The 19,989-nt window shown below is 40.4% G+C and overlaps 1 protein-coding gene across 1 annotated transcript in view; it reads right to left on the reverse strand.

Annotated features, from left to right (window-relative positions):
• COL4A2 (collagen type IV alpha 2 chain) overlaps window positions 1–19,989 on the reverse strand; it is a 138,544-nt gene that overhangs the window by 15,406 nt on the left and 103,149 nt on the right. The window contains 20 exon segments of the mRNA XM_066313826.1: window positions 157–282; window positions 1,526–1,669; window positions 2,790–2,960; window positions 3,443–3,604; window positions 5,757–5,978; window positions 7,038–7,103; window positions 7,106–7,134; window positions 10,636–10,708; window positions 11,482–11,541; window positions 12,298–12,499; window positions 13,589–13,627; window positions 13,629–13,696; window positions 13,784–13,856; window positions 17,032–17,129; window positions 17,132–17,197; window positions 17,498–17,545; window positions 17,548–17,589; window positions 18,158–18,166; window positions 18,169–18,312; window positions 18,710–18,805. Of these exon segments, the coding sequence (XP_066169923.1) occupies window positions 157–282; window positions 1,526–1,669; window positions 2,790–2,960; window positions 3,443–3,604; window positions 5,757–5,978; window positions 7,038–7,103; window positions 7,106–7,134; window positions 10,636–10,708; window positions 11,482–11,541; window positions 12,298–12,499; window positions 13,589–13,627; window positions 13,629–13,696; window positions 13,784–13,856; window positions 17,032–17,129; window positions 17,132–17,197; window positions 17,498–17,545; window positions 17,548–17,589; window positions 18,158–18,166; window positions 18,169–18,312; window positions 18,710–18,805 (1,938 nt within the window).

A 19,989-nucleotide genomic window follows, 5' to 3' on the forward strand; every position in this document is an offset into this window, starting at 1 on the left:
TCATTCTGTGAAATGCAGTGAGGAGCTCAGTTTCTGCTGTCACAGACCTTGCTGGGGTGGCTGCAGCAAAGCAGAGAATATTTAATATGGTGGCTGAGAAAAAGCACTAAATGATAGTTGTGAATGTGCTTGCCTTGTTTTACTATGACCACTGACCTTTTAAGCCAAAGAATCCCTTTGTGCCCCTTTCTCCAACATCTCCTTTTTCACCTTTAACTTCCATCATCATGCTGGGCATGAGCTTTGGAGGTTCTCCTGGGGGACCTTGATCCCCACGGTCACCTAAAGGGTGAAAAACACAACCATGTTACAAAATGCTGGTCAGCAGAACTCTTGGAAAGCATGAACAGAAGAGTGAATTAGGAAAAAGGAATGACCTTGTATAAGCTACAGAAAAATCCACTTGCATGAAAGGTAACCTGTACCAATACAACATGGCAGTGGTCACACTTCAAAAGACATGAAAACTGAGTTAAACTTTTGTACATACTGTTCTGGGAGTTGGACCCAGACTCCTCTGTGATAGATAATTTATCTCTCAGCAGATCAGTTAGGAATCATGTGTTAATAAAAAAAACTCCAAAATCATGGTTTATGAAAAACCCCAAAAAGCACATTGGAAAAAGCATAAAAAAGTAGTTTAGTTCTAGTGAAAAGGAAATTCTAAGTCAAAAAGCCTTGGGCAAAAGAAAGTGGATTTGTTACCAGTGTTCATTTCAGTGTTCATTTTCTTGACTTTATGGTTACTGGTGATATCAGTAAATAATGTTCTAAAAGAGGGATCCATATAGACTCTATGAATGTCTTTAGTTCTTTGTGGGGTGCTGAGACAGGCCAGTAACCCAGACTTGTCTCTTATGATTACGCACTGTCTTGTATTTCTTCACCAAGAAGCATGTTTGCACTTCTCTTCACAGTGGCTGCTTTCACACTTGTCTTTTGCTGAGACAGTTGCTGGGATCACTGTTCTGCAACCTCTGAATTGCAGACACTTAAAAAAACCCCAACCAATCTCAGGATCCCTAGAAAGAACATTTTGGTCTTGTGGCAGAGCATTTATTTAAAGATAATTGTGTGCAATCAAAAGAGGATTGAGTTACAGTTTTCATTTCACCAACAATAGTACCATCTGAATGTTTGTGACTTTTAAGTTTTTAATAATGTCTGTGACTTTTAACTACTTAACTTTAACTACTTAATTGCCTGTTTTCTATATATATAAATATATATATATAAATGCTTCCTGGGAAAATGCTCTCTTGACCTCTGTACATGTCCAAAGGTGGCACTATCTGAGTTCAGATGAGTAATATGATATTTTTCTCCAGCCTTAAATGTGTAAAGAAGTAACCTTTCCCTGAGTCTAAAATCCAGGCCTCTTGGCCAGAAGCCCATGTGTGAAATAGATGGAGGAATGTCTGAACTAAATTTACCATGTGAAAAATGTGTCTTGTCTTTGTGTCCTTGTAAAATAGTTCTGCAGATGTGAAGAGCAAACACATTAGTACCACACACAAGCAAATACCTTTGAAGCCACGTGCACCCTGTGAGCCTTTATCTCCCCGAGGCCCAAGTGGGCCAAATTCTCCTTTAATTCCCTTGATGCCTGGTATTCCCTTCAGGCCTGTCATGCCTTTGAAACCATCAATGCCAGGTGAACCTCTTGAGCCTTTAAAAAAGAAGGGGAAGAGAACTGTTACTTCACTGAGATTTCTGCAAACTAAGTAAATATGAACCAGCAATATGTGATAAAAATGGTATGAAAACTTCAGTGCAGCAGTACCTAATTTTTGGGTGCCTTAATGCCTACAGTAATCTATGGATCTGGAGAGAGACCCAAGCTCTCTGAGAGGTAGCAGAGCTCCTGAGGTAATGTATTCTCAGGAATACATGAACCTGCCTCAATTGGCCAAAGAAGATATGTTGTGGAAATGACCAGACTTACTGTATTCTTCTGAGAGATCAGTATAACCCCTCTCCTAGAGGGGAGTTTGAGATATGTACCTAGTTCATATACTCGCCTAGTTGCACATAAGGTTTGTAGTCAGCCAAGCCTACATGTAGGAAAACAAATCAGGTGTCTAGGACTGGCTGGTCCTTTCTCACCAAAAATTCCCCTACTCCTCTTTTCTAAACAAGAGAATGCTGTTTTACATGCATAATGCTAAAAACCAGATGTCAATTTCTCTCAAATGAGAGCTGCTCAGTACTCCAGAGTTAGTCTTGTTCTGTCTTTCCAACTGATGAAATTGCAACATGAATTTTTAAGCATGCTTTGTGCACAGCTTGGCTTCACATGGAGCTGAACTCTGTTGAAACTCCCTGTGTGGTGTAGGCAATGTGCATTACACATATGTGTTTTCTTGTAGCTGGCAGATGAGAATCTCATCTCCTCAACATAACATTAGTATCCTAAAGTCACCATTGAGGTCTTCTGTCTGGCATTGCTCAGTTCACTGCTCCCAGCTTTCAAAAAGACTTCAAGGCAATGTTTGGGGAAACATCTCTTAAATTTCACTGAGAACAAATGGGACTAGGACGAGGGTAAGACTTTTAGAGAGAAAATAGTAACTACTGTATATATTTTTAAATGGGAACCTAAACAGCCATTGCTCTTCTAAATAGGGCTGCATATTGCAAGCTAACACTGTGCCAAGGCCAACACAGGGGAAAATAGGCAGTGATTTTGGAATATATTAGGCACATGATCTTAATTCTGCTGTTTTAAATAGAGGGAGACCAGTAGAGAGTATGTCTGATTCATGTCCACACAGAACAGCTTTGCTCACCTTTATCTCCTGGAAAGCCATCCATTCCTCTTATGCCAGGGGGACCAGTCACACCACGTATACCCGGTAATCCCGTGTGACCCATGTCACCTTTGTCACCAGAAAGACCCTTCAGGCCCACGGGGCCAGGAAAGCCTTGCTCACCATCTTCTCCCCTAGCACCAGGTGGACCTGTCATGTAAATGTGAGAACAGGGAGTGTAAAAAAGGTTTGGACATAGATAATGATTTCATACAAGGTAGCTCAATAGGGAGAAAACTGCTGTCCTACTAACTTCATATTGAAGGGGGGAAATTAGGATGTTCTTCATCAGAGAAATGCAGAAATGATTGTAAAGATTAAGTAGCTCACCAACATGAACCAGCCTTGCTATCAGTTTGGTTCCACACCCACTTGCAACAGGACCTTCCTCTCCTCTTTAACTTAAGAATTAAGCCCCTTTTCCATAAGCCTACCCTCATTTGGTGGCTCTGTTTCTGCAGTCTGCCAGCAGCCAGTCTGACCTAACTTGGTAGGTGGTCGTAGAAAGAAAAGCAGCAGCTCTGCCTGTGAAGATCATCCCCAAACTTAACTGTCTGCTGTGGAAACCGTACAGTTGCCCTGCCACAGAGGACGAGCAAGAGGAATGACACAGCACTGCGTTAATTCCTCACCGAGAGGTCCTTGAGAGCCAGGCCCACCATCCGGCCCACGGTTTCCTGGTGGACCTGGGAATCCATGAGTTCCTGGTGTTCCTGGTAATCCCATCAAACCAGGGAGACCTTGTGGCCCTGGATCTCCTTTGGGTCCTGGCAAACCTGGGCCACCATCCAATCCTAAAAGACCAAAACCATGCATTAGAGAGCATCAGATGTAGAGAACATGTTTTTATATATTTCTTCTGTGTACACCCTAGGCTTCCAGGGTATGTTTTTCCTTTGAAAATTCAGTGAGAACAAGAAAAGCAAATTAAAGGACTGGTCTTTAGATTTAAAATAATTGATGTTACCAGCAACGATCTCAGTATTTGCATCAAATAGGTTGATTGACCTTTTCAAATGAATGGTGACTATTTGGCACCATGTGGATATACATGCAGGTCTCTTTCAATTTTAATCCAAATTTTTCTATTTTAATCCAAATAATTCTGTTATTCCAAATCTTTCTGTCACGTATATCTTAGTAAGAAGTGAATCAAGCAGCTGACTGAACCACTGAAAAAATGCTATGTATCTTTTCTAAAATATTATAGGCAGGAAAAGTAACATTTAAAACAGATGGTGGGATCTGTGTTATTGTTTAGAAATTGTCACGTAAGGTCGTTACAAGTCACTGCTGTAAGACTGATACAAATTTCTGAGCACAAAGACCCTAATTTTACATGACTTAATGCACTGGGTGAAAAAATATCTCTACCATATATGAGCAAAGAGGGTGTTAAGTTTTAAAAGATAATGTCTGTTTTTCATTTAGCCGGGAGAAGCAGCAGCATACAAATAGTACATGGCATTTAAAATCCAGGTCAAGTGGATCTCCTCTTTATCCAGGTTTAACATCAGTGTAGGTCCATTGGCTCGACTGTAGTTAAATGAGCTTTATAATTGCAGTCACTTAAAGTGGGTTTTCTCAACAACAGCGTACAGGCTTTAGTTTGCTGTTCTGAGTGAAGTGGCAAAGGTGGTATAGAGGAATTCCTAGTCATTTCATGTAAAATTTAAGAATTCATACTTGTGGAAAAATTCACAGAGCCATTCTGTCAGAACTGTAAAATAAATCAAGGACAAACAAACTAGTAATGCTTTTTATTTCACTGTATTTTTTACTGCTGAAACTCAGTTCTACAAAAATGCTTACAAAGAGAGTGCAAAGTCACACTGTATTTTTTGTTTTCAAACAAAATTGGATTTTGTTCTCTTTTCAGACGTGTCAGTGATGTTTTCTGCCTTTTCTCAAATTTTTTGAGGGCTACAGAGCTGCTTTCATCCTTTTCCTTCACTCTAGGGCTCTACTGTAGGCAAAACCAGCTCTCCTCCCTTCAAATAACTCTGAGAAGATGATACTCTTCTTTATTTATTTTCATTGAAAATCATGAGAAGAATATCCAAAACTAGTTCCTGTGATAAAACTTGCTTCCAGCTATTCATACAATTACTACTCCTTTCTCAGTTCCACACAGGGCAAGGGGGTAGTCAGCAGTCCTATATTTAATTATGTGCCCAAATGCAACTGAAACTGTGTAGCAGAGTTTGCTAAATTCCCAGATGTGCTTTGAAAGTCCTTCACAGAGTTCAGAGAGTGAAAAAATCAGATTTTTTTGAGAAACTCTATTTTCTGCAGGAATTTTAGGGTGTTTTTTATGGTCTGTGAACTAACAAACTAAAATTAACACCCTGAAGTTATGAATAAGTATATAGTATTATCTTTTTCTTATTAGACTGACAAAGACTGACAAGATAAAATAGCTTATTAGCAGTTAACAGCTAACTCTGTGTCCTCTTAGTTAAAATTTACAGAGTTAGCACTACTGCAATGCGCTGATCAGCAAAGCCCTGCAATACCCAGACACCTTTTGGTGTGGGGAAAAAATCTCAGTATTATTGCTGTATGTAAGTGAAAGTCAGGATAACAGCAACACCACCATTCCTGTAGCTACAGTGAAAAAAAATAGCAGTACATCTGACAGTGACAAGATGAGCAAAGTCTGGTTCTCTGGTATCCTACTGTCGTTGATTTCATGTGGAGCAGGGTGAATGACAGCTAAACATAAGCAAAGGATCTCCAGAAAGTGTTCAGAGGAGCCAGGCATGTTGGCAACAGCTGACACAGAAGTGGAGAGAATGGGAGATCATCAGGCACTGGGAATTGATAGTGGAGTCATCAGTACCTCTGACACATCCTAACATGGTCTCTTACTACTCTCTCATCCCTACAATTTGGCTGCATTGGTATCACACTCTTATGCAGACCTTCATGTGAAGAAGCTGTTACCTCTAGTTCCTGGAACTCCTTGGTCTCCTGGTGCACCTTTCAGCCCTGGGAAGCCGGGGAGGCCGACGTCCCCTCGGGAACCTGCTGCTGCTCCAAACACGTCACCAGGAAGGCCCTTTGGTCCTGGTGCTCCTGGAGCTCCGGATTTTCCTGTAAGGCCTGGGTGTCCCTGCAGCCCAGGTAGACCATTTGGGCCTCTGTCTCCCCTGGGTCCAGTAAAACCTGTAAATAAAACAGGGACTAGGCATCACAGAGTTCACTACAAATGTTGGAGATCAAATCCTAGATATACCAACACGATGTCCCCATTACCACAAATGACAAGGTAAAGGCTTCTTGTGGACTGGAAAACTGGAGCCGGACTGGAAGTTAAGCCCAAGCATTGGTGAAAGATAGCACAGGAAACCGCAGAGAATTGCTCCCTGTGGCCTGGGAGCCATATGGGAGCCCTAATTTAGCAATCAGAGCACTCTGTATAGCCTACCAGGGGAGATAGAGGTTCATAGTCCTGCCCTGTGCTGCACAGAGCCACATCTTTTTATTTCCTCTGTTGCTACTACAGATGCTGTAGATGAGTCTAGAGAACACTGTCAGGCCATGTGCTGCCTGAGGGCAAAGCACTACCTGGCACTGGATTTGGGAAAGTTTTCAGCACTTCAGAATCTGTGATGATTTAGGACTTTGAAATCAGATAACGCAAAAAAATTCCCAGAGAGCTCATAAATTAAGTTGCATCAATGGCATCAATGTACGGAAACAACTCAATACCCCTTTCTGTGACTGAATAAACTGTGATCAGTCACAGGGAAGTGGTAGTTTCTGGAGGTAATTCCTGTAATTCTTGCTGGACTGACTGTTAATTTTTGAACATACACACCCACTGCAGCTTATATGTGCATGCCACTGCATGGACACGTGTGTGGTGGCACATGCATAGGCTCATTTATGGTAATGTTAAAAGAATTAAATGGAAGTACTAATACTATTACTTTCTTCCTTTCTGCATCATCATTATGAGTATAATGCACTTGGAATCTAAAACATCTTGTTATTGAATTTATTATGAAAATTTAATGAATTTTACTATCACATTTATAATTCTGAATAATAAAGGAAGAAATACTTCTGGATTTGAAAAATAGTATTTTTGTCTAATGGCTTACTGATTCAACGTACAATAGAAGAGAAGTGAAAATGTACCTGGAATCAGGTGTTTGTGCTTAAATGACTGCAGTAAAAAGGTCAAAAGTATATAAAGAATGACTAATTGTTTCAAGATACCTGGAGGACCTGGGAATCCTTCCCGACCTGGATCACCTCGTGTACCATTTAGCCCTGGAAACCCACTGGACCTGGATCACCTGGGAATCTCTTGCACCTTTCATACCTAAATCATATAAAAGAAAGTATGAAAGTGTGATCTGAACAAACAAAACGGAAATGTGCATATAATGTAAGGTAGTAGTAAATATCATCATGATGTGTTTCTGGATGCAAAGATGAAAGCTGAAAAGAAAATTCAATGGGGCTATACAGTAGCTCTTTAGAAGTATTCAAGACCTCGAAACAGGGACCAAAAATCTAGGTTAAGTGCTTTTACAAACATGGATTAACCTGACTTAAAGACTAATGATATGGAGACTACTAGGGTAAAGATAATTAGTTTCACAGACTTTTGGAGCTTTTCAATATTTGTAAATTAAGGATTTTAGATTAAGGTCAAAAGGCAATGTCAAAAAAGAATGTTCACAGAAATGGGCACATATGAGATGCTGTAGGAGGAAAAAAATTTCCTTTCCCTGCTAAACTGATCATAGAACAAGAGCAGACTGGTTTAGATAACCAAGAAGCAGAAATATAAGGCTAAAGGTTTGATCTAATAATCCCTCAAAATGAATACAAATTACCTAGCCTACTTACTATATTGTAACATTACAGTTCTAGAGATTCCCTAGTAGAAGAAATGATGTGCCCTGAAAAGAAGAGTGTGCCAGTTCTTCTGTCACTGACCTCTTGTTCATACTGATTTTTCTCCTGACAGTTGAAATGATACCTTGCTTCCTTGTGATACAGTATTTGACATTTCAGTAAGGGCAAATATTACTGTTTTTTAACATCTCAAAACCTACAAGCATTTTGTGGGATTCCTTTGTTATGTTTCAAAATTATATTTTTTTTCCCATGCAATAGTTTCATACTTGAGTCTCGTTAATTCACTGTACTACAAGATCAAGATTTTTGGTAGAGTTCTTAGAAAATAATTCCTGTGAATGCTTTGTTCCCCTACCCTCCCCAGCACTTTGAACTTTATAAGTTCCCAGCTCAGGCTTGAAGGTCAACAACATGCTTTAACATTTAAATGTTGTTGCTTAGGCATCACCATGAATTACAACTCATTTTATTCATTACTGAAAGCAAGTTTCTCTCCACCCCTAACTATGACAAACCAAGGAAAATATCACTTGGACTTTAATACTTTTTTTTCACATTAGTTTTCTGAAATTTGTATTATTTAACCATGATTATTTCTAGTTTAACTATCATTTGTGAAGGGAAGAAGCAAACAGTTAAAAAATGAGAAATGAGGTGCACATAACCAGCCAGTGCAGTGTCCATAATATTCACAGTGCTGTACAGGACTCTTCAGTGCTGTACTGGACTATTTTTCTTTCCCTTATATGAAAAGTAACTTCTCGGAAGAATGAAAAGGAAAAGCTTAGGCTTTTCAGGTCTCAGTGAAAACTCTAATGTGGCTCTTACCTAAATGGCATCTTGGTCTTATTTCCCATCTGCAATAACTGACTTTCATTAATTCTGTTCAGTATGGCACTAATTAAAATGCCATGTGAGAGAAAGAACGTGCAGAGGGAGAATACAACCCACTGCTTACCACATATTTCAGCAACTCATTATGTGATGTTAGCTGGTGATAGCAGTGAGAAAAAAGTTCTATTTTGGCCAGGTGCAATGTTTGGTTTGCAGAGTGTTTTAGCTGTTTGAGACAAAAAACAGCTTAAAATTTTATTCAACAGCAATCGTGTAGCTCTTGAGATTCCTCAATAACCAAGATGTGACTCAGGGTGGTCTGTGCTTGCCAGGAATTTTAGAGGAACACAGGGACATGATGGTGGCAGACTATAAAGACAACTCCTTGCTTGATATACTGTGTGCCATTAGCACCTGAGGCACTTGACTGTCTACAGAGGAGCTCCATGCTGGCTGAACAGAAGGTGGGAAATCTTGTGGACAAACCACATCACTCTAAGCAAAAATGAACTGGTGTAAAGGAGGTGTTGGTGCTTTGTGTGGGTCTGGCAAATGTGGGTAGGAATGATGCTCCAGACAACTCAACTGACACAACTATGGCAAAAAAAAAAGCTGTGAAAATGTGTCCTTTTCCTCCCAGGCTTCTGGTTCCAGAACTGGGACTGAAAGAGCAGCAAAAACAGAGTTCTGCACTGTACCCTGCAAGGGCTCTTCCTAGGTATTAGAGAGAGAGAAAAAAAAAAAAGTCTTAAAACCCCCCAAGTCTTATAATTACTAAGGCATGCAAGCTAACAAATGCAGAGAAAGATCTGTTAAAGAGCCAACCAAGAATACAAAATGCAAAACACATGAAACAGCATCACTTGTGTTACAGCACTGTTACAGCTGGGAGTTAAATGTGACTGTACTCACTGAAAGAAAAACCTTCAAGCTCATATGAATGAAGGAATAAACAAATCATCATATTCATAAAGAAAGATAAATATTGCAAATAAAACAAGAAGCATTGATCCTAGTAACAAACTTAGGCACTAGGAATAAGGAAACACAGGTAATCTTTTAACAAAGATAAAAAATTCCCTTCTAAGATCCATTGGTCTGTGATAAATCAATTCATCAATCCATGTATGCCATAATAAAACTTGTGCTGGGAAAAAAAAAAAAAAAAAAAAAAAAAAAAGCTTGACCTTAATATTTATGCTCTAGATCTCTAAGCTTGGCTAAAGCACAGGGGCACAGAAACAGATGCATCAAGAATTTTACATTTCCCAAAATCTGAAGGGCCCAGCTATGGTTTTTGCCAGTGTCTTTGTAGCTGGTGATGAGAAGGATTTATTGTAAAACAGTTTTTATTGCTGAGGCTAGAGCCCCTAAGTTTATAGGAATACTGATGCTGGTCAGACACTCAAGGTCAGTCATTAATTATGACCACTCAGCACACTTTGCCCAGGTGTCTCAATTCCATCTCACACAGTCCCTCAGGCTCTGTCCTCACTCCTCTTCCTCTTGGAAGGAGGTGGGGACCCTCAGTGCTGGGGAGGCCCAGGATGACCAGATGGCCCCTCAGGGCCAGGGGGGACCAGCTCTGCAAGGCAGGTGTGTGAGGATACAGACAGAAGAGCCGTGTTGTGTCAGCCAGCCTGGCCCAGACACTGAGCCCATCACAGACTCAGGCCCACTGAAGGCACTGTACATCACTTGAGGAGGAACAGTGAGAAGGATCTGCCACAGTCCTCCATTAAAGCCTTTTATCACCCTGCTCTCAGAGGACAGGATTTGCCTTTGAGGTGTGCAGTCAGCTCTGGGAGACCTCAGTACTCTCTTACCACTCAGCTGTAGACTGTACACTCTTACTTGCATGGGAGGAATGGCAAACGGGCTGTCCTTTCTGCCTTCTGTTTCATGGCTGACACTCATTAGCAAAGGCAGGCTTAGCTCAGGAATGGTGAAGTCACCTGGGCTGCACACTGCTTAGATCTTCCTGGCAGAGTCAGGTTAATGCTGTTCCAATGTAATTTCTAAAACTTGCTATCTGCCAAGGCTCAGTTATAATTGATATGGGCAAGATACCCTTCAAATGTAGTGTGCTGGGAAACACAATACGGGTAAAGACAAAACATTACCTGTGGCTCCTGGTACTCCTGGCTTTCCTTGGGATCCCTTTGGTGGCCTTACACAGCCTGCACCTGCAAACAAAAAACCAAGTTAGTTGCACTATACATGCTCTTGTGCTGCCTCTGCATGTCTCTGGGCCTGCAGTTGAGAAAATTTCATTAAAACAGGTGAAGGAAATTAACAAGCAAACTCCTAATTTGAAAAGAAATTTTATTCTTCATTGAAAAAAAATTGGCTATGGTTGGCATTTTCAGAGGAGCACTCAAGCTGATCTCTACCCCAAGAGCTGCTCTTCTGCCTATTTTTCAGGGGCTATGGTGGCAGGTCCAGTTGGACCAGCACGGGAAAGGTAGTCCAGCCTCATGGATGACTGTATTTTTCAGAACAAGAGAAATGCTTTGTTTCCCTATGGTGATTTATACCCATGAAGCAATCAAGCCAATTTTTTTGTAAAAATCTAAGAGGTTTTTCTTATATGTCACATTGCATTGAAAATCTTCACTCAAAGCTCTTCTCTAAAAAAAGTTGACCAAAATTTTCTTGGGCATCTAATTTCTGGTACTGTTTTTATAGACTGCACAGTATCATACATTAAACACTCATGAGTGATGAAATAAAGAATCTCTGAATTGTAGAGCTAAAGTGCAAAAATTTTAGAAAAAGTTCAATTTGATTAATTTAGTTTAGACCTACACAGATTATATGCATAGTTATTTGTGACCTGAAGTTCAAATGTTTACAACAAAAAGCACCCAAAACAATCATCAGAAAGAAAGTATAAAAGCATACCCCATAAAAGCAACATAATACTAAAAATACATGCAGCCATTTTTCTGTACAGTACCTGACCATATTGGTTCAGTTGCATCTCCTCTAGGAAAGTCTTCAGTGACCTGCCCACAGTCTGTGAGCAAAGAATTAGAAAACACAGTTATTATCTAAAAGAGAAAAAATTGCAAAAAGACAAAAATGTTCTCAATTCTAACCAAAATGTCTATAAAACCAGCAGATAATGTAATCTCTTATGTATTATGCCACACATACCACACAAATTATTTGCTGTAACACACTGAACACTCTATTATTGATTAGATCCAGGCTTAAAACCTATCTTGTTCAAGTTAGGAGGCTGTCCTATGAACTGTGGAAGGTTGACATGTGCTTGCCTTAGCTTGAATATTGTGCCAGGCTTCCCAAAGTGGAGGAATAAACTCTGAGCCTGAGCTCTTCTGAATGTAGCCCTGGCATTGCTATGCCTGGAAGGGACTTGAAAAGCTGCAGAAATATTTATGAAGAGCTCTGAAAGGCAGAAGCATGATTTTCTCTGCTCAACTGAAAGATTATGTTGGATGGGAAATGTCAGAGAAAACCACCTGTGGGATTCCAGTGGCAGGACATTCCTCCAACTGCTTGGAACCTGAAAAATGTTACTTGCTGGCACTAACACATTAATTCATGCTATTTCAATACCTGACATGAAACTACTTGGGATGTCTGAAGTGTGTCCCTTTTCAAGATTTCTGGACAATACCAGCATTCCTTTCACCCCATATAACCCTCACCAAGCTGTCCCTTTTCAACAGTGTGATGCATAAACACTGTACACAACTCAGTGCTGATCTCCCATGGCTCTGATGTAAGACAGAGTGGTATTTCTTACCTAGCTGGCCAGGCTCTCCTGGCAGACCAGGCAGACCTGGAGATCCTGGGATTCCAGCTTGTCCTTGGTCACCTGGAGGACCCCGGAACCCTTTTGGACCAGGAAATCCTTCACCTGGCAGGCCTGCTTCTCCTGGAAAGCCCTTTGGGCCTAATTCACCTGGATAACCAGGATCACCGGGGAAACCTCTGATAGCGTCACCCTACGGGAAGTGAACAGAGGTTATCATTCCTGACTTTGCTGAGAGAGAAATGCAACTCAAACGGTTGAACTACTCTCATGAATAACATCTCACAGGCAGTAAATTCTCAAGTGTTGCATCCCAGCTCTTTAAATCAACATTGAAAATAAAGTATTTTTGAAATAATCCAACTTTAATGTAGACCACATGTCAGTAAGGGCATGAGAGAAGTGCTCCTTTTGGGAACATTCCCCCGAAAAATGTTAGCTCCTGAAAAGCATTTGGACAATATGAATCAGTGTTGTGGAGGGGCGACAGGTCCTTCCTGATAAGCTGTAAGTGGGTTTGGGGAGACCAAATGCATTGTTAGAAATGTTCCATTGTGGCGTTTACTTCGGAGAAAAGCTGACAAAATGCACCCAAAAGATTTTTCTCTGTCTGCACTCCTAGTGATATTTCTACACTACTGAATCAACATTTTACAAACATTATTAAAATGCTTTTCTATCTTCAGAAGCAAAATGAAGTACCATCTTCACTGGTAGGAAAAGTACTGCAGTCTAGAGTGCCTAGTATAGCTCTTGCCCATCTTCAATATGATATATGAGCAACCCAGTGGTTCAAAACATCATTTATGATGAGTCACAGGAATTCTTTTTGCAAGGTATTTAATTTTGCCTATAGAAGGAAATTAGAAAATGAACAAAGACTACATTTCTAGATAGCTACAGTTAGTTAGGTGAGTTGCTAACAAGCAATATGATGACATAATACATTTTAAGGATATAAAATTGCAGTAAATTTGCTTTTCTTCAACATAGTTGTACCAAAGCTATTGAAGTTTAGTCACAAAGAATCTCAGACTATACTAGGAAGGAGCCACTAATAAACCATACACTACTACTTGTTGTTTAAGTAAAATGGAAATAAAAGTGAAAGATTTGTCTAAAAACCCTGAGAGTAACCTGATGCTTAATTTATCATAACCAGCAAACCCAGACTAGGTTTGCATCATTATCTGTGAAAGAAGGACAGGCTGGTGATTGTAACCCCTCAGAATTACGTGCATTAGTTACTGAGTATGGTGTATTTGCTATATTTGTTGCTTACCGGAAGGCCAGGCTGTCCTGGTAAACCATCTAATCCATCCTCTGCCTGGGAAACCATCTTCACCCCTGATTCCAGGCAGCCCAGGGTCTCCTCGGATTCCTTTGGTGCCTAAAGAAGACTTTCCATTGTGAGACCAATCTTTGATTAACACTACAAATAATAGGAAAATACAGGTGATAAGAATTCTCACTCTACCTTTTGTAGTTATGTGTAAGGAGTCTCCCTTTTCTCCTTTCCATCCAGGAAATCCAGCTGGACCCGAAAATCCCTGGTGTTACATACATTCAAAAAAAAAACCCCAAAACAAACCAGAACCTGCGTAAGAAATAAGCATCAAGATTTACATTTCTACTGTCCTGCTTAAAAAAACAATCCCTCTTAAATTTACTGCTTTCTTGTTACTTTCTGTGAACAATTTCCTCTTCAGTAATCCATTCTTCTGCAGAACCTTTATTAATATGTTTCTAACTAGGACCAAGGTCTCTATGGCATGGTAAAGGAGATTCTGCATGAGGATGGATTGGGACACCTGTGGCTTTCCATGAGCTAGAGTCCTGCAAGTGACTGCTGCTGCAGAACTGCACTGGAGAAAACATGGTGAATTACTCAGTGTTAGCCACTAAAGAAAATGCCCTAAGCAACTCTGCCATCTTTGAAAAAACCTTAGGGTTCTACTGATGTGCAATTCCTCCTGTGCATCACTCCCAAGGAGAACAACCTTGCAGCTGGCAGTGGATTGGGATTCACAGCGTGGCTCTGGGGCTGAAAGTAGCACCACCTTAATCTACCAGACAAGAACTTGGGCACAGAGGGATAAAGTGATCAAATCACTTAATCAAATCACAGACCTGTGGGTCGGTTATGGTTAGAAGAGAAGTGCTGGAGGTCTCTGGCCCAGCACTTGGAGACAGAGCAGGCTGCTCAGGGCCTTGCCTAGCCATGCACTGAAAATCTCCAAGGAGAGGAAACTTCCTCTCTTGCAAAGACAAACTGTGGTGAAGCTAAAGACCAGCCTCTGGTCTTGATTCCTTGGCATAATGCTAGAATCTCCACCTGAGCAGGCCCTCTGAAAGTGAAATTTCTAGCTGCTGTCTAAGAGCCGTGCAATCACAGAAGCAAATCCATAGTCATGGTAGGTGCCAAGGCCCAGAGGTGACAGAGTCATTTACTACTGACTGTTTTATGCCAGTTAGCTTTACTTCTGAATAATTACACTCACACTGACTAAAATAAAAGCTACTCATGTTAGGTTTTCCTCAGCCACATGTTACTGAAATCTAGGGCAGACACTGAATGAAAAGGATGTACCTGATAAATTTATTTTTGTTTAAAATACTCCTGTGCGAAACATTATTTAAAAGTGTGCCTTTGGCACCACTGTATTTTATTGACATTCTGGGTGAAAAGCATGAGTTCAAACTGTATCTCAGCTCTAGGTCACCATAACAATACAGGTTTGCACTTCTGTTAGTCAAAAGAGTGAAATTAGTTTTGATTATAAATATTCTGCTTTACCTGGGACATATCTGGAAAACTGCAATGTAATGGTGAGTGAAGCCCATCTGTACTCCATGGTAAAGTTGTTTCTTTTGGACATTGATTTTTCAGGACCAAAGAAATCTCAGGAACTTAAATAATGCTGAATTACTGCATTAACAGTGCATTAATTGCATGATCTTAACATTGCTATATTTTTGTTCTTGAGATTTAGAAGTTATGTATAATACAATTTGGCACAGAGGTATTTTCAAAATATTTTACAGCTGCTCCTAATTTCTCTTTTCCACAGAAAAAGAATCCCTGTGTGGGGATAAAACTTTATTTCATCAAACTGACATAGATCTCATCAAGATTATTGTATTTATCTTCCACATAGGTAGCTTGTGAACATGCTTAAAGAATTATGGAATGATTTTGCCCCAGAATATGACCAAGAATATGTAAGCTACATTGTTTTACTTTTTGAAATTTGCTGCTCTATGTCTGTACATATTTATACTTCTCTCTGTCTACCGTAACTTAAATTCTGGGATGAAGATCTCAAAAGCAAAAAGCCTTGTAGGACTTACAAAGTTTTAACCAAAGTATCAAGATTACATTTCTGGAAATATTTATATCAATTTTTTCATGACTTCTAGGAAGTACAGCTTTTCATAAAAGTATTTTGAATTTTTCAAAAATAATCAACATTTCTGCTTATTTTTTTATACAGCCATAATAAAGTCAAAGTTTAATGTATTATAGTTTAATTCTAAAAGATGTCAAACTTTAGATAGTTGTGAGTGAGCTTGGTTTTTTTGAAGTTCAGAAGAGCCTAAAGTACTAACTGAGAACATGTTGCTCTGACAACTTTGGACTTTACAATGGTAAGTAGTGATAGAAAAAGAGGAATGGTTTTAAACTGAAAGAGAGTAGGTTTAGATTAGATATTAGGATGATAGCCCATCCCTGGAAGTGTTCAAGACCAGGCTGAATGGCATTCTGAGCAACCTGGTCTAGTGGAGTATGTTCCATCCCATGGCAGGGGTTTGGAACTGGGTGATCTTTATGGTCCCTTGTAACCCCAAAACATTCTACAATTCTTTGATACAAAACATCAACTTCTGGGTCATTATTACAAAAGATTTATTCTAAAATCTTGAGACATGTGACTGATTAAAGCTAGTTCTGCCTATGAGGAGGCATGATGCCATTAGCACACCACATAATACAGCACCTCTGTGCATCATTAACAAACAAGCTGCTATAAGCAAAGCCCTTTCCTCAATGTTACTGAATAGTGTTTTTTAGAAAGACTATATTGTAAACAAGACCCTTACATTTTTTCAGTTTAACATACACATCCTATAAGCAACAACCTCTGATTACTACTAGAGTTGTTTTCCCTTCTAGATGGTCAGATCACACTCAGTACTACAGCAGCTTGAAAGGGTGATGCTTTCTTCAGATAGAAGGTGGACTTTGGTTTATGGGGGAATCTCACTCTCCTCCCAATTCCTATTTTCACTTCCATCCTAGAAATCTTTGGCCTTCAGTATTTTGTAGATAACCTCCTGAGAGCTACAGAAGTGGGGAAGGAAGGAAGGAAGGAAGGAAGGAAGGAAGAGGAAAGGAAGGGAGGGAGGAAGGAAGGAAGGAAGGAAGGAAGGAAGGAAGGAAGGAAGGAAGGGAAGGAAGGAAGGAAGGAAGGAAGGAAGGAAGGAAGGAAGGGAAGGAAGAAAGAAAGAAAGAAAGAAAGAAAGAAAGAAAGAAAGAAAGAAAGAAAGAAAGAATGGAAGAAAGAAAGGAAGGAAGTAAGAAAAGAAGAAAGAAAGGAAGAAAGAAAGAAAGGAAGAAAAAGAAATAATACTTTCATAACTTTTTCCATGGAGAATAACTTGAGGTTTTAGATTTTTTTTATAGTAGGCACATAAAACTAAGCAATAAAGGAACAGCTATCTCACTTTTGCTCCAGGGAAGCCAGGAAGACCATGTGGTCCTTGATCACCAGGTTCTCCTTTCTGTCCAGGCTGGCCAGGGGTTCCTGGAAAGCCAGGAGGCCACGGGGGCCCGTAGAGCCCCTTCTGAGTTCCTCACCCAAAAGGCATGTAGTGCAATCCCCTTCTTCACCTAAAGAAAAGATTGGAATAGAAAGAAAGAAAGCTCTATCAACAACAAACAAATGTACAGCTGTATTCATCTTTTATATAGGCTTGTGAATATTTGAGTAGTTTCTCAAATACTTCAGAAAATGACTACTTCTTTTTTTCTGACAAGAATCCAACACTGAGTTTCTTTGTCGCATTAGCCCCAGATCAAATTCATCAGTCCTCATGGATGTCACAGTTCAATAAACCTGGACTGAACACACTGGGGCTTTACATAATGCATAACAGCAGATCATCTATTGAGTTATCTGTTATAACCTACCTTTAGGTCCTTTTTGTCCTCTTGGCCCAGGGAAACCTTGTATACCAATCTACCTGGTGTTCCTTCTCGTCCTTTTAATCCAAAGAGAGGACCTAGAAGTATAATGAAATAAAAATATAAATTCATCTACTGCAGATTTACTTTTCCTCTCTTTCATTCCTATTTCTTTGAGCTGCAATGCTGTTTCCCCTAATGTCACTTACAGTCTAACCCAGCCTGCTGTGATGTACTCCCTTCTCTCTTCCTCTCTCCATCTTCTGACAGCTTCTCACACTTATTCTCATTAACTTCCATCTGCTGTGGCAGACAATCCTTGCCATTCTTTGCTCTAACACTGAACTCCTCCTCTCAGGCCAACCTACTCTGCATTAGCACAAATAGCCTGCTCTGGATCACCTCCTGCACAGCCTTTCCCCCCATTCTTTCAAATGTTTGCCCAGGACTGTCTAAAAATCATGCAAACCTTTTCTTCACTGATGAGCGTACACGACTTCTCTGCATGTCCTCCTCACCTCTCATTTCATTTCCATTTCATTTCATTTCATTTCATTTCATTTCATTTCATTTCAATGTCTCACTTTGCCCCGCCGACAGCCGTCTTTAAAATAATCAGAGATGTCCCTGGGATTTCTCATTGTCTCTCTTTCCTTATGCACTTACCAGGGGCTCAACGGGACCGGGCGGACCGCGAAGTCCTGGCAAGCCATCCTTCCCTGGAAGCCCAGGTGGTCCAGCAAAATAAGCAGGAGATCCTATTTCACCCTTTTCACCTTTCGGTCCCATTTCTCCAGGTAAGCCTGGCTTATCCCCATCCCCTAAAACAGAACCAAGGAAGAAGTTCAAAACAATTTCTTAACTGCGCTGCCCAAAGAGCTGTGATATAACAGAAGAGAAAGTTCATACAATTGCATCTAATGTACAGGGGAAATGGACATATTTAGCATGGAGCAAAAATGGTAACTGTACTTTTCACTTGAGGAAATCAACAGCAGTTACAGAAACGAGGTTCCGTCATCATCTCTATTTCAGTAATTTTGCAAGAGTCCACTGGTCTAGAGGAAAATGCTCCTCTTGTTCTTTGCCCCCCAGGTATCTACTACTCTGCACTGTGTATCATATGATCAGCATAAAAATTTTCCCCTCTGTGACCCGGTATGAGTCAAAACTCCCTATGAAGTTAAGCTGCTAGGACATGTATTGCTGGGGTATTACCATCAGAAAATCCAGGAAGACCAGGCAATCCACGATCTCCCTCGTCTCCTGGGTCTCCTGGCAGTCCAGAAACACCTGGGAAGCCTGGATCAACCTCTTGCACCTGAAAGACATCCCCAATACCACAAAACATGTTACTGTGATGCTGCTCTTGTAAAAACCCAAATATTAGAATCTTCAAGTGTTTTGTAGCAGTAGAGTTTATAATAGTTTCTAAAATGTAGCTTTAGAAATGGACAGACAGGAATGGTGTGAAGCCACCAAGCCCAGGAAGAAGGATAGTATCTTTCATCTTTTACTAATATATAGCTAGAGCTACATCGCCCCTGGGAAGCACAGAAGAGCAGCTCTCTGTGGAGAGTCCCTCTTCTTCTTAAAGGAAGTTTCTGCTGTAACAGATGTGTGATATGTGAGCTTTTGTTTGCTTCCCACTACCAAAAGCATCTGCCTAGGCCCAGCTACTGCCTGCAGAAAGTATCGTGCTCTTGTCAAAGATCAGTGATAGTAGAGGACATGTGGTGTGTTCAGCCCCCTGCCTGCTTCCTTCTCTCTCTACGCAGTCCCTCCTGCTTCTAAATGGTTGGCAGGGTATTCAGAGTGATTTGACCCATGTTTTGGGCCTCTTGCCCCCTTTCTCTGGGAGAAGGGAACTATTCACTGCTAGTCTCTCTGGCTTTCAGCAAGACTAGTAAACTTCGTGGTATGAGGACAAAGGCCAAGGCAATGGCATGTGATCACTCTTGCTGTTTGCTGGCACCTTCCCTTGAATAGTTTTGGCCTTGGCAAACTGCTATCACCTTTTATGTGTTTTTAGTCTAGCCATGCAGAGCCACCACAGCTCTGCAGAACAGCTGACACTGGGTGCTACAAGCTTAGTGAAACCATCGCAATGGAAATTTGTCAATTTAAAAAAGGAAAAAAAAATACTCTTATATTCCTCAAGGCTTTTTTAATGTGAGGGTTTCTTTCTTTCGTTCTTTCTTTCTTTCTGTCTTTCTTTCTGTCTTTTTCCATCTGTCTGTCAATCTTTCCATTAGATGGTAAGAATGCTCTCTGCTGTGCTGCCACTACTGTGCTTTATCCAAAGTCTGAAACAGGACACAGAAGACAGACTCCCATTCTTCCTTTCCCTGGACAACAAAGTCACACGCTTTTTTTGCTTTTTCTTCTCTATGGATACAGGCATGCATGGAAGCCTTTTATATAGCAATCCAGCTTCAGTGGGAGAGACAAAGAAACCACCTGCCTGCAAAAAGGTGATTAGGGCACTCTCTTGGAAG

This window comes from Sylvia atricapilla, chromosome 2 (assembly GCF_009819655.1).
Source record: "Sylvia atricapilla isolate bSylAtr1 chromosome 2, bSylAtr1.pri, whole genome shotgun sequence".
Classification (NCBI taxonomy): Eukaryota; Metazoa; Chordata; class Aves; order Passeriformes; family Sylviidae; genus Sylvia; species Sylvia atricapilla.